General features: G+C 41.9%; 1 protein-coding gene across 16 annotated transcripts in view; it reads right to left on the minus strand.

Moving 5' to 3' along the window:
• Positions 1-15,291, minus strand: part of CLASP2 (cytoplasmic linker associated protein 2) — a 186,655-nt gene that overhangs the window by 12,389 nt on the left and 158,975 nt on the right. For all 16 annotated transcript variants that reach the window (XM_064277442.1, XM_064277439.1, XM_064277447.1 and 13 more), the window contains 5 exons: positions 13,064-13,292; positions 11,584-11,777; positions 10,962-11,090; positions 8,667-8,873; positions 654-770 (listed from right to left, as the gene is read on the minus strand). In XM_064277442.1, coding sequence (XP_064133512.1) covers positions 654-770; positions 8,667-8,873; positions 10,962-11,090; positions 11,584-11,777; positions 13,064-13,292 — 876 coding nt within the window. The remainder of the gene's footprint in view (positions 1-653; positions 771-8,666; positions 8,874-10,961; positions 11,091-11,583; positions 11,778-13,063; positions 13,293-15,291) is intronic.

Raw genomic sequence — 15,291 nt, forward strand, 5'->3', positions numbered from 1 at the left:
TAAATGAAGAGGAATACCTCCTGCCAACTGGTTCTTAAGCCATAATTCAGCAATCATCCTCAGCTACCCTCAGCCCCTAAAACAAACTTCGAGGTTTGGGTAGTAACAAAAAATGAGACAGGTAAATTCTATTTTATTTACTGAAGTCTTAAGGACTACTCAGAAGTTCTTATTTTAACACACAAAGTCAAAGTTGAACATGAATCTGGATCATAATAATAAAGAACAGAAAAAGGAGGGCAATATTTGGTTATTATAGCTCTTAAGGGGAAAATTTTAAAAAATGTTGAAGTGTTCCACTGGGGAGGGTATGAGATAGTCCATAAATGTGTAATCACGACAGCCTCTTTGTTCTTCATTAAATGGTCCCTGGGAGTAAGGATTTGGTGCTGGGCTGGGGCAGGAGTCAGCTGGGTGTTACAAATGACCAGAAGCTGCAGGCATTTTCTCCAGGAGCAGTCCACCAACCGCCCTACCAAACCGTACCTTCACCTGAGTGACAACTGATTGGGTGAATAAGGGCAGGATGGATGCTCCAAGCATTACTGATTAAGAGCCGACTAATAAATTTAACCTTCAACACACACACACAAAACTAAGTTTTGAAGAACATACCGTGGCCGCCATATTTAAAATAAAGCGGCATTACTTACTTTACTGCCAGTGAGTTGACTGAGATGGGGTTTTAGTTCATCACCAATCACCGCATGAACAGCCACCAGGCAGAACACACAGGCTTTCCGAACACTGCTCTCTGAATTATCATAACCCTAGGGTGAAAAGTTCAGTGTTAGCATTCCTGGGGCGCTGAAGAAAAACTAGCTTTCCAACAGGGACAGCAGATGCACCTCAAAGATGGAATCTCACATGTACTAAGAAGAAAAAAGCTCTCGTGACCCACGTTTACCTTTATGAACTTTTTAGTCATAAACATACCCTTCTTTCCTTCCGCTTCTCCGTCTGTACCCCTCAATCCCCACCGTTCCCCTCCTCGTCAGGTTTTCTTACCTAGCCTGCACAGCTACAGTTCTCTGGCTCTAAGGCTGCTCCCTTGCCAGTCCACCCCCCGCCCCCAAAATGCTCCGGATTAGTCTTCCTAAAGCACCCAGCTTTAAGGCATTCAACAACTCCTAAACCCTTTGGTCTGGCAGTCAACACTCTCCTCCCAGAGTTCAGGCTACAGTGGAAAGGCTGGAATTCCAAGTACACCCAGATGTACCTCGGAAGGCAGGCTAGGTGATGTGCTCCTGAAAAATCAGCCACTGAAAGAGCCTTGTGCTGCACAGTTCTACTCCGACACACACGGGGTCACCATGAGTTGGAAGGGACTCCATGGCAACGGGTAAACTGGTAACTAAGTTCTACTTCTGTTCCAGCCCGGCATAGACCCTTGAATCCAGTCAATGTGAACTGTCTCCCTTATGCTTTTGATCACACTATTTAGTTGATTCGAATGGTACTGAAATCTTATCCACAGGGTATTTTTGAACCAATTATCTAAATGTACATGAACGTGTTACCCCAGGGGACACAGAACTCATCTCCACTAAAATCGTCATCATCTTACCTTACAAAAATCACTGCCAAAACGTATCCAGCTAATAGACATATATTCCTCATAAGTCATTAAATACAACTGTGTTCAGTTTACTTTCTCAACATTTTAATATAATTTAAATTATAAAGTAAATTAATTTTTAACAGAGTGCCTGGTGGCACAAACAGTTAAATGCTCAACTACTAGCCAAAAGGTTGGCAGTTCAAACCCACCCAGAAGTGCCTTGCAAGACAGGCCTGGTGATCCGCTTCCGAAAGTTCGCCGTGAAAACCCTGCAGAGCAGTTCCACTCTGCACACACAGGGCTGCAATGAGTTAGGGTCAACTCAACGCAACTAACAACAATTTTTCAATATGGTTATGGTCTTCATTATAATGATCATTTTTAATGGTTTTATGAAGAATCCATTTTTTTTTCCTAATTTAAACATGCTATGTTCTTTATCAATGCATAGTATTCCATTGTGTGAATATACCGTAATTTATTTATCCATTCATTCATTGATGGGCACCTTGGTTGCTTCCAATTTTTGCTATTCTAAACAGTGCTGCAATGAACATGGGTGTGCATATATCTGTTCGGGTAAAGGCTCTTATTACTCTAGGATATATTCCAAGGAGTGGGATTGCTGGATCATATGGTAGTTCTATTTCTAGCTTTTTAAGGAAGCACCAAATCGATTTCCAAAGTGGTTGTACCATTTTACATTCCCACCAGCAGTGTATAAGTGTTCCAATCTCTCCACAGCCTCTCCGACATTTATTATTTTGTGTTTTTTGGATTAATGCCAGCCTCGTTGGAGTGAGATGAAATCTTATTTTAGTTTTGATTTTTTTATAGTTTTTTTTTTTATAGTGTTAGCTGGAGCCCTGGTGGTGCAGTGGTTAAGCACTCACCTGCTAACCAAAAGGTCAGTAGTTCAAATCCACCAGGCACTCCTTGGAAACCCTATAGGGCAGTTCTACTCTGTTCTATAGGGTCACTAAGAGTTGGAATCAACTCAACGGCAACGGTTCTGTTTTGTTTTTTTCGATATAGCATTATATAAGGAACCCTGGTGGTACGATGACTAAGCGGTTGACTGGAAAACCCTATGGGGGCGGTTCTACTCTGTCCTATAGGGTCACTATGAGTTGCAATTCAACTTGACTGCAATGGGTTGGGTTTATAGTGTTGTATCCTAAGAAATTATGGGTAACGTTATAAAGAATGGGAATTACAGAGCACTTAATTGTGCTCATGCAGAATGTGCACACGGATCAAGAGGCAGTTATTCGAACAGGACAAAGGGCATACTAAAGGGCTCCGAACTGGAAAAGGTGTGCAGCTGGGTTGTATCATTTCATTTTACTTATTCAATCTGTATGCTGAACAAATATTCTGAGAAGCGAGACTATATGAAGAAAGATGCGGCATCAGGAATAGAGGAAGACTCACTAACAACCTGATATTCAGATGATACAACCCTGCTTGCTGATAATGAAAGTGACCTGAAGCATTTACTGATGAAGGTCAAAGACTACAGCCTTTAGTATGGATTATACCTGAATGGGAAGAAAATGAAAATCCTCACAACTGGACTGATAAACAACTCATGATAAAGGAGGAAGAAATTGAAGTTGTCAATGATTTCACCCTACGTGGACCAACAATCAATGTCCATGGAAGCAAGAAGTCAAAAAATCAAATGAAGATGTCACCTCAATGACTAAGGCACCCCTAACTCAAGTCATGGTGTTTTCAATGGCCTCATATGCATACGAAAGCTGGACAATGAAAAAGGAAGACAGAAGAACTGATGCGTTCAAACTATGGTGTGGCGAAGAATACTGAATATACTGTGGACTCCCAGAAGAACAAACAAATCTGTCTTAGAAGAAATACAACCAGAATGCTTCTTAAAAGCCAAGATGGCGAGACTTCAGGTCACTTAATTTGGATACATCATCAGGAAAGACCAACTGCTAGAAAAAGACACCAGGGTCAGCAGGGTTCAGCGGCAACGATGGAAACTATCAATGAGATGGATTGACACAATTGCCGCAACAACGGACGAAACGTACCAACGATCACGTTTTGTTACATAAGGTCACCGTGAGTCGGAGCCGACCCCATAGCAACTAGCGATGAAAAGTGTTTACGTTTAGGTCTTCTCCTCCCTAAATTTTTCCTATTACAAATACTACTGCAAAGAATACTGTACTCATTGTTGAAATATTTAAGGGCAACAAATGTGACTAGAGAGGACCAGGTAAGTGATGCTGCAGTGCCCAGCAGGATACACAAGGTAAACCTTCCTGGCACTTTCACAACAGGACAGTTACAGGATCACACAGCAAGAGCAGGTGCTGGGGACAGGTACCGAGGGCATAGCAAAGTGACAGTCAGAAAATACTTGGCTGAGAAAGGGCTGTTTAAACTGAGACCTGAAAAATGACAACAACAAATTAAAAGAAGGAGTGGGGGTGTGGATGAGTGGACCAGACAGAAGAACATACGCAGTGGCCCCAAAGTGAGAGAGATCCTAGTGGTTTCTATGAAAGAACTGAATTCCTTACAGGTGGAGCCGATGCGGCAGGAGGGGAAGGTAGGCGGGGTCTAGCTGGGTAAACTGCAGGTAGACACTTGGACTTGTCAGGTCAACAAAAATCCCTGGAGGGTTTTAAGTAGGGAGTGACCTTATCAGATCTCTATTCAGGAAGATGACTTCGGCAGCAATAGAAAGAATGGTCTGGTGGCCTGGCAGGACGCAGGCAGATCCAATAGGACTCTACGCAGTGGTTGGGAAAGATGCAATGAGGGCCGGGGGCTTCAATAGCATAAATAAAGTAAAATACGTAGTGATGAGATGCCCGGCAAGTGAAATTGGCAAGAATCGGTGAATGGGAACAGAAGGCGGATGGATGGTAGTAGGTCTGTTCATGCTCACAGTTTTGTTTCATCAAATTTTTTTTTTCATTTTTAGTGTTTTATTACGATATTTAAACATACGCTTGTTTCACCCATTGTCAATCTTGTTTTATCCCCTTCCCCTCCTAACTCATGGCGTATTGAATGCAAATCCCTCATTAAAGCAAATCCCATTTGACCTACACATCTTCAGCACATACCTCTAAGAGATAAGAATCTTCGAAAAATACCCATACCCACAATAGTATCCACACACAGAAATCAGCAATCCCTCACTCTCATCGGCCTGTGCTCAAGTTTCCCCGACTGTCCCAAACTGCCTTTTTGTAGTTAGTTCGAATCAGGATCTAAACGAGCCTGCATTTGGCTGACATGCCTTTCTCTTTTTTTCATAACGGCTTTATTGAGGTATTATTCACATACCATAAAACCTGCCCATTGAAGGTGTGCAATTCAATGGCTTCTACTCTACCTACAGAGCCACGCAGGAATCACCACTATCAATTTTAGAACACTTTTTGTGCTCTTTGTGACTGGCCGGTCTCAGTATTTTCAAGGTTCGTCCACATTGTAGCATGTAACAGTACTGCGTTTTTATCACCACATAAAAAAAAATGGATGTATCATTTTTTTTTTTTTTCTTTTTTAATCCATTCATCAGTTGATGGCCATTTGGGTTGTATCTACCTTTTGGTTATTAGCAACTATGCCGCTACGAACATTAGCGTCCAAGGTCCTGCACAGACGGAAGTTTTCGTTTCTCCTGGTATGTATCCAGGAGCACAAGTGCAGAGTCATACGGCAACTTTATATTTAGCCTTCTGAGAAACTGGCAGAATGTTGTTCAAAGTGCTGCGTGATTCTGAATTCTCACCAGCAACATCCATTCATTCCAGTTCTTCACGTCCTTGTCAACACTTGTTATTTTCTGTACTTTTGAGTGTAGCCATCTAGTGGGTGTGAAGTGGTATCTCACTGTGGTTTTGACTTGCATTTCTTTAATAAGCAATGATGTTAAGCATCCTTTCATGTGCTTCTTGGACATTTGTATAAATTCCTGGAGAAATGTCTATTCAAACTGTCCATTTTAAAACTGGCTTATCTGTCGTTTTGTAGTGAAGTTGTAAAGGTTCTTTACATACTTGATATCAGATTCCTATCAGATATATACTTAGGAAAATCTTCTTGCATTCCATAGGTTGTCTTTTCATTTTTTTTTTATTGTGCTTTAAGTGAAAGTTTACAGCTTCAAGTTGATTGCTCATACCAACATTTATACACACATGGTTATGTGACCCTAGCTGCTCTCCCTACAATGTGACAGTACACTCCTTTCCGCCCCAGGCTTCTCGTGTCCATTCAACCAGCTCCTGTCCCTTTTCCCTTCTCATCTTGCCTCCAGACAGGAGCTGCCCACTCAGTCTCAGGTACGTACTTGAGCTAAGAAGCACTCTTCACAAGTATTTTATTTCTTATAGTCCAGTCTAATCTGACGAGCTGGCTTCGGGAACGGTTTTAATTTTGAGCTAACAAAGACTCCGGGGGCCATGTGTTCCAGGGTCTCTCCAGTCTTAGTCAGACCATTAAGTCTGGTCCTTTTACTAGAATTTGAGTTCTGCACCCCACTTCTCTCCTGCTCCGTGAGGGACTCTCTGTTGTTCACTTTTTTGACAATGCCCTTAGATGCACAAATTTTAAAGTTTGATGAAGTCCAATTTAGCTCTTTGTTCTTCTGCTGCTTGGTTTTTGGTGTTATGCCTAATAACCCATTGCTGAATCCAAGGTCATGAAGGTTTACACCCATGTTTTCTTTGAAGAATTTTATAGTTTTAACTCTTACATATTTTGTGTTAATTTTTGTATATGGTATAAGGGAGGGGTCCAACTTCATTCCTTTGAATGTTGCTATCCAGTTCCCAGCAACACTTGTTGAAGAGACTATTCTTTCCCCCACTGAATTGTCCATGACACTGATGAAAACCACTTGACCGTAGATGTATGGGTTTATTTCTGATTTTCAAATCTGCTCCCTTGGTGTATAGGCTAATGCTTATGCCAGTAGCAAACTGTTTCGATTATTGTTGGTCTGTGGTAAGTTCTGAAATTGGGTGTGTGAGTCTTGTACTTGTGTTCTTTGTTGTCAAGCTGGTATGTCCCTTAAGACCCTTTAAAATGGTAATGGTTGTTAGTCTCCTCTACCCCTTTATTCATGCCACTTCTCTGTTGAAGGAACTTGGTAATTTTTCTTACAGAATATCCTACATTCTGGATTTCACTGAGTGCATCTTCAAGGTGCCGTTTCTCTATGCTCTGAATTTCCTTCAACTTTATAGTTAAAATCTAGAGGCTTGATTAGATTGAGGGTCAATTGTTTTAGGAAAGAAAACGTTTGTAGGTAGTACTTGTACTTTCTATTGCTTCTCATCAAAAAATACACAATGTCGCACGCTTACGTGTGTGGTTGTTCCAACCCAAATATCTAATAACAGTGTGGTACACTGATGTCTTTATTAACCATCTATTAAGATGAATGAATTAAATCAACTGATACATATTCATTAACTTGAACAGTAACTGAAAATATAATGTTCACTGGAAAAAAGCAAGTTTCTTTTTCCACATTAAACATTTTTTTTCTATCATGAACACATCACAAAACAATGTTATGTATTGCTTATGCATTGCTGTACACCTTCAATATACTCAGGGAAAATATAAAAGCATGGACTGGCTTCAGATCAAAATCACGACAGAGGTTGTTTCTGAGGAGTGAGGGAGAAAAACAGAAACCTTGACTTTATAATGTTTTAATTTCTATAAAATGATCTCAAGGTAAAAACCACATGGATAATTATTATATTATCTTTTGGCATTTTTCAGCATGTTTGTTTTCCTTAAGCCTTTCGAGAAAACTGAAAAAAGAGGGGAAAAAAAGAGAGAGAGACCTCAAGGACATTCACCCAAATGGTGGGATCATGGGTGAATTCAGAGGGTGATGGAGGCTGAATGCCTTCTTAGAGGTTTAATGCCTGGGGAATGCCGCGTGACCTGCTCGTGGTCATCTAACTCCCACCTATACCAGTTCTTCATGCTATATTACTTTCCTCAGTTAGTGGGATCACCATCTACTCAGTCTCTCAAATTAAAAAAATATTAGCAATGTTTCTTGTTAACTCCTTTCCCTCATTTCCTGCCACGTCATCCCATCAGCCACCTCTGTATTTTTCTGTCACCCCCTCTGAAGTGCCAGCTCAGGGACAGCTCAGTGTCTAGGGCACAGAAGCTATTCGGTAAATGTTCTGGAAGCACGTAATGCTAGGAGAGGCATGGGGAGGAGGGAGTAAAGGTGTAGATCCGACAGGGGAGCATGCTCTTTACTTTAGAAGCATTGAAAAATATTGAAAGGATCCCTAGCAGGAAGTTACCAAGTCTCGGTTTGTATTCTTACCACCCCTTTTATCATGAAAAGGTAGGCTCGGGTATGTATTTTCAACATACTTTTTATAAATATAACACCAAAGACATCAAGAACATTGACCACAATCATCTCACGATTTATCCTGATTCGACTACGATGTCTTCTAGAAGGTACAGTCTACAGAGAGCAAAGTAAATTAAAGAACATACTTTTTTGCTCACCTACTTAAAATATTATTTACCTTAGGAGCAAAGGGGAAGTGAATTATTGAGACACTTTTTTTTTTTTTTTTTAGATACCACTAATCGAAAGCTAAGGTGTCCTGGTGGCGCAATGGCTAAGCGCTCAGCTACTAACCAAAAGGATGGCAGTCTGCTTCTGTAAAGACTAAAAACAAAACTAAACAAAACCTGTTGCCATCGAGTCAATTCTGACTCGTGGTGACCCTATGGGACAGAGTACAACTGCCTCATAGAGTTTCCAAGAAGCGCCTGGTGGATTTGAACTGCCGATGTTTTGGTTAGCAGCCACAGCCCTTAACCGCCACCAGGGTTTCAGCTTTGGAAACTATGGGGACAGCTCTGCTCTGTCCTATAGGGCTGTTATGAATTGCAATCCACTTGATGGCACACAAACAACAAGAATCAAAAACCAGTGAGGAAATGTCTTTGTTGTGAACACTGTGGACAGAAGGACGTGCCACTGGTGTGGCTTGGAAAGGGCCTCAACTAACTGAATCACAAACTGTCGTGGCTCATTCCTTCAAGCTTTACGGCTTACCTGTATCAGGCCGGGCATGATCTCCGGCAAGAGCAGGTTAAGGGTTTCCTTGGACACTCTCTCTATCACTTTTGTTTGCATTTTGATCGCAGCCAGATTAATTGGGTAGTCTGCAGTCTGGATGATGGGACAAAGGACTTTGATGCACTGCTCCGGACTAATCGAAGTGGCCAACACTGACGCAGCTTCCTCAGCAGCTCTCACCACCTGCAACAAACCAGAAATTCAGCCAGAAATAACTCCTCCAAATATTACAGGGGGTCCTGGAAGTACACACTTCATGAAGTATTGATCAGGACGTGACATATGGGATTTGCCTTGAAAATATGCCAGTACAAACTAAACACAAAAAGTCCGGGTGCAGATAAAACAGGATGGGCGACGTGCCAACAACCGTCGAAGCCAGATGATACATACGCAGGGCTTTATCTCGCCGTCTTCCCTTCTTCTGTGTAGGTTTAAAATTTTTCAAAAGAAAAAAAAAAAAGTTACTGCTGGCTATGGTAATTTTTAAATTGTGATCGAGGGTGCTGGGGTGCTATTTACATAATGTGAACGGGGTCCCCTGGCAACAGCTAAGGCAAGGCCTGGTCAACTCCAGGGGTGTTTGTGCCTTTTCTATCACATGAATGCAAAATAAAATCACAATCACCTCATTAATGTGTTATCATAAAATTAATGATAGTCTCCCTTTTGTTCATCATTTTCCTCCCTTCTGTATGGGGCTGGGGAGGTCCAGCGAGGGTGAGACACAGGTTTCCAATGAAGAGAAGACATGTCATCTTACTAGAATCTTTAATTTCTAAAGACGGTCTTTAAAACATGTAAAAATGATGGCTTTTGATCCTACTTTGGTAGTGTCTCCCTTATAACCTCAACCCATGAGAGGTACTTCAGAGGGTACGGGAGAAAATGCACTGAGTCAGAAGACCTGGGCTAATTTCAGCGGTAACATGTTAAGAGCATCAATTTTTCTTTTGTAAGATTACGGATGCTGGGCCTTATTTGGGCTCTAAAGCAGAAAACTAAACGACAAATATTAGATGCCGTTTTTTAAGCTTTGGCAGTGAGCACCAAGTGTCATGTGAAGCTCTGGATCGATTTAGATGTTATGACTCACACTCCCACTAGATTCACAGTTGACTCCTTCAAAAAACAAATTACCCTGAGGGTTTCAATTTCTCCACACCCTTGGAAGCACTTGTTACTGTCTGCCTTTCTTATCTCAGTCATTCTAGTGGGGGTCAGGCGGTATCTCTCTGTGGTTTTGTTTGGAGGTCCCTGATGGTTGACAACGCCGAGCATCTTCCATGTTCCTGTGGACCATTTGTAGATCTTCCCTGGAGAAAGGTCTATTCAGATTCTCTGCACATTTTCAAATCAGGTTGTTTTTTTACTGGCGAGTTGTAAGAATTCTTTATATATTCTGGATACTAGTCCCTTGTCAGGTATGTGACTTGCAAAAATTTTCTCGAATTCTGTGGGCTCACAAGTGTTCAATTTTGAAATCTATTTGGTTTTTGTTGTTGGTGGTGGTTGCTCATGCTGTTGGTATTATATCTAAGAAACTGCTGCCCGACTCAAGGTAATAAAGATTTACACTTATGTTTTCTTCTAAAAGTTTTAGCTCATATTTAGCTTTGATCCATTTTGTCTCACTGCTGTTTTAACTTTCTTTCTTTGGCTTGCCCTTTGCTCGTGCCTTAGTCCTACCAGAGACACAATGGTGTCTCTCTGGTGCTTTCTCTTGGAAACGTCGTCCCTATTGGAAATTTCCTGTTTGAATTCTTTCTGAGATTTCCAATAAAAATCTTCATGGTTACCTAATCAACGTCATGGGGCGGAGGGTGAAATACCACAACTATAAAGTGATGAGACAGGTTTATAGAATTCTTTCATGAAAGCTGTCCTCATTATTCAACAAACTCCTAACAGGTACATAGTTCCTATAAGCAATTTACCACAGTAAAATAACAAAGAGTTCCTGTCTTCATTAGCTACTTGAAAAATCAAATTCTTATCACTAAATGGAAAGTGAAGATGATGAGAAAGAAAATACAATTAGACATTACTTTCTAGAGCTGGCCTATGTTAGGTGCAAGGCCCAGTATCATCACAATTCATCTGACAGGAAAGAATATGTGCTGGCGTCTCAGTCAGTTGCCTTGAATATCTACGTAAGTGTCTGTTATGGGGATAACTGATAATTACAGTACTTTTCAAGTAACGTTTCTATGTTTCCTGCAATTGTATCAGAAGTGCTGAGGTTCAGTGATAATCTGTCAGGTAACTCACCTCTTTATGGGGGTCTTTATGTGCTTCCAAGGTCTTCATGACTGTCAGCTCTGCATAGTTTTTAAATCTTGCTGGCTGATGCCTCAGGATTTCTCTTAAAACTTTCAGTGCCAAAGCCCTGATCGTAGGCTGAGAAGAAACATTTCAAAGTTTTAATGTTTTGCGTTTGCAGACAGTCTTTTCAGTTTCTGTAATTTCAGGGTTACTACTGGGGGGAAACAGACAAATGTGTGAAGCATATGATGTAATTAAGTTCTCACATCTCTAGCTGAAAACTTGTATCACAGTCTCCCACTTGTAAGAAATCAACAACTATGTCTTCAGTATTAAGAAGGAGGTTTTACTTCTGAAAAGCTAGTTTAAATATGCAAAACGAGTAGCCTGGGCTCTCCTATAACCTTTCATTCTTCCCAGTGTCAATTATTCAAGATTGTTGAACTACTTTCTCACTGGTACGATCGGGTTTAAAAGAAAAAGTGAAATTTACGGTGAAAATTTCCTGCAGAAGGAAGCAGCAGGACAGACCCGTTTTCCCAGTTTCTCAGTCTGTGTAGTGCCTGATGAACAGGCAACGACAGGCAATCCAAAAGGCTGGTTATTGTTTCCATCTTCTGCCATTTACCTCTTTATCCCCAAGGGTTTCAAGCAGTAACAGCAATATGGTTTTAAAGTGTTCATCCCAAACACTGAACGATTCTTCCTGTGTTAGCTTCATTAGTTCATAGAGGGCAATCTTTCTTTCCTCCACCCGTTCATTATGGTTAGAAAGCTCCTTCAACAACTCTGCAACCAGGTCAGAATGGTCGAGGGAAAGATCTGTCAATGGGATATGAAATTAATTCTGTTACTTTAACCGTCAACTCTTTCAAGTATTGGGATGACAACTTTATAACACTGTGAAACAGATATAACCAACCCTCGTTGTTAAAACAAAACAAAACAACAAACTCAGTCATAAAAGGACTTGAATAGATATTTCACCAAAGAGGACATTCGAATGGCCGCCAAACACAAGAAAAGGTGCTCAGCATCATTAGCCAACGCAGAGATCCAAATCAAAACCATTATGAGGTACCATTTCACTCCCACTGGGATGGCTAGGATTAAAGAAAATTTTTTTTTAATTTCATTTGTATAGACCAATGTTGTTGGCATAAGAAGAACTACTACACCCTGACAAAGGCATCTCTATAAATGCCACAAAAATCACTCCTGGAAAATGGTAAGTTATCAGACTTTCGCAGGTGTCCGAGATCATTCTCACAAGAGCGTATTTTATTTTAGTGAATAAAAGGGGTTCACAAGAAAATGGCTTTCAGAGGAACTCAGTTCTCTTTTTCGTGAATGTAGGCCCTGCAATTGCTCCATGAGATAATCAGAAGTGGCCTGACATACAACAGTCTGGGTAGATGACTGACGGGAAAATAACCTCCACCAAAGAAAGGACGTAAGTTATTTATTACAAAACTGAACCATTTATACCACACCAGTGACAAACCTAAGGTAGTGAGTCAATCCAGACCAAGTGCAATCAGCTGTTATTTCCTCTTCTGACACAGAGAGGCACTGTGGTCGAGTGAAAACAACACGGGGCTTCGCAGTCTCACCAAACCTCTGCACCTTATGTTCTGTGTGACTGGACACGTTAGTCATTACTGCTGAGGCTCAGTTTTCGTATTAGTGAAATGGGAAAACAGCTTTATATTCTGCGATTATGGTGAGAACCTGGGCCCAGAATACAGTAACCTGACGAATATGAATTATCCTTGTGTCCTTCTGACAAACACTGACACAATTACAATTCTGACTAAAATTTTTGTTTCAGTGCTCAAAAAATACTGAATATTCTTTCAAATTGGTGAACTCTGACGGGTCTCCCTTGAAGAACGGTATCATCGTCACTGGAGACAGTATTTTGGAATACTACAGTCCCAGGAAACTCTACAAAGGTTATCATTAGATGTGGACAACTGTGAGGATGGCGCAGGACCAGGCAATGTTTCATTCTGCTGTACACAGGGTCGCTACGAGTCAGAACTGACCTGACGGCACATAACAACAACAACAAAACACAGGAAGTAGCAGCCTGACCCAGAACGTACCATCAGGAAACTGGTCCGCGTCATCATCAAACATGGCTTCCTTGAGGGCAGACTTGTTGAAGGGACTGATGCTATCTGAGTAGTTATATGGATTATAGTCTCGAGAGCGCGGAGAGGCGTGAGCAGGCATTGAGTGGAGCAAGGAAGCTTTATTATCAAGAACCGTTTGGCTGGAGTCGGTAGCATCACCTCCTGCTCTTGGGTCGGCTATCCCAGGACCGCCACATACCTATCGAAGGGAATGAGAAGACATGGCAAATTAACTCATTTTCAAATCTCTTCAAAATCCCAAAAGGATGTTTCTCTACTGCTTGAAAAATATATTTTAAAAAGGAAATAATAGCCAGCTGGATAAAGTTATGGCAACCAACATGATAAGCTAAAATATAATCAAAATGTCAAATTTCATAGTAACTACAGTTCACAGCTGCGAAGGGGAATAAGAGCCATAAAAGAATGCTGCCCCTAACGACATTCACGGTTCCCTGGCCAATGGCTTCACCAACAATATATGAAAACTGATTACAACAACTTCTCACACCAGCTAAATACACACAAAGACTTTCGTTAGCAACACAGAACTAAAAGCAGCTAGATTTCACTACTAACGTAGTGAGTTATATAATGATGATTAGGTCAAGAAAATATAAGAAAACCAAATTTAAAAGCAACCTGGTTAAAAAAAAAACACCCTAAAAGGTCTGCATAACTTTTAGAAGGATGTCTGATAGAATTTGGGTCCATTTAAATAGTAATTAAAATATTAATACTAATACTGATTCTAACGCTAGTATCCAAATCATTACCACCACCAGTGCCACCATCTAACGAGCAATCAATACGCTAGGCGTTTTAGGAATATTCTCCAAACATTTACTGTGTACCTATACACGCAAGGTATTGTTCTTGGCACTGGGGTCACACTACTGAACAAAAAAGAAAGTGACGTCTGCCCTCACGGAGCTGACACTCTAGTGCAGGGACAGAGACAAAAAACACACTGAATGAAAGCAGTATGTCGTATATCAGAAGATTACTGTATGGGCAAAAAAGAGCAGGTAGTGCAGTATCAGGAGTGCTGAGGTGGGGAGGCTGCAGATCAACTAGAGTGATCAAAGCAGGGTTCACTGAGCAGTCTTTTGAACAAAGACGAGAAGGAAATGAGGGAATTAGCCACGCAGCTATCTGGAGGAACACTGTTTCAGGAGAGGAACAGCCAGCACAAAGGCCCTGAGGTGGGAACGCGCCTAGAAAGTTCAAGGAAAAAGAGGCCAGCACGGTTGGCGTAGAGTGAACAAGGGGACAGCATGGATGGAGAAATGAGGAGATGGTGTGAATGGAGTAGAGTGAACAAGGTGGACGGCGTGGATGGAGTGGACAAGGGTGACTGCATGGTTGGAGTAGACAGAACAAGGGGGACAGCATGGATGGAGCAGACTGAACAAGTGGGATGGCGTGGATGGAGTAGAGAGAACAAGGGAGACAATGTGGATGGAGCAGAGAGAACAAGGGGGACGGTGTGGATGGAGTAGAGAGAACAAGTGGGACGGTGTGGATGGAGTAGAGAGAACAAGGGGGACGGCATGGATGGAGTAGAGAGAACAAGGGGGACGGTGTGGATGGAGTAGAGAGAACAAGGTGGACGGTGTGGATGGAGCAGAGAGAACAAGGTGGAGAATGTGGATGGAGCAGAGAGAACAAGGTAGACAATGTGGATGGAGCAGAGAGAACAAGGGGGACAATGTGGATGGAGCAGAGAGAACAAGGGGGACAATGTGGATGGAGCAGAGAGAACAAGGGGGACAATGTGGATGGAGCAGAGAGAACAAGGGGAACGGCGTGGATGGAGGAGAGAGAACAAGGGGGATGGTGTGGATGGAGTAGAGAGAACAAGGGGGATGGTGTGGATGGAGCAGAGAGAACAAGGGGGACGGCGTGGATGGAGCAGAGAGAATAAGGGGGATGGCGTGGATGGAGAAAAGTGAACAAGGGAACAGCATGGATGGAATAGAGAGAACAAGGGGGCTGGCAGGAGATGATGCCAGAGAGGGGACAGGGGGTCATACTGTGCAGACTGGCTTTAACACTCACAATGGGAACCCTAGAGAGTTGCAAGTAGAGACGACAAGAGGCCAAGGGCCGGATCAGGAAGGTCAGTTACGTCTGTTTTAATTATCCAGGTGAAAGAGCTGATGATGATGGTTTGGACCAGAAAGGTGGTGGTGAGA

Source organism: Loxodonta africana, chromosome 27 (genome assembly GCF_030014295.1).
Source record: "Loxodonta africana isolate mLoxAfr1 chromosome 27, mLoxAfr1.hap2, whole genome shotgun sequence".
In the NCBI taxonomy this organism is placed as follows: Eukaryota; Metazoa; Chordata; class Mammalia; order Proboscidea; family Elephantidae; genus Loxodonta; species Loxodonta africana.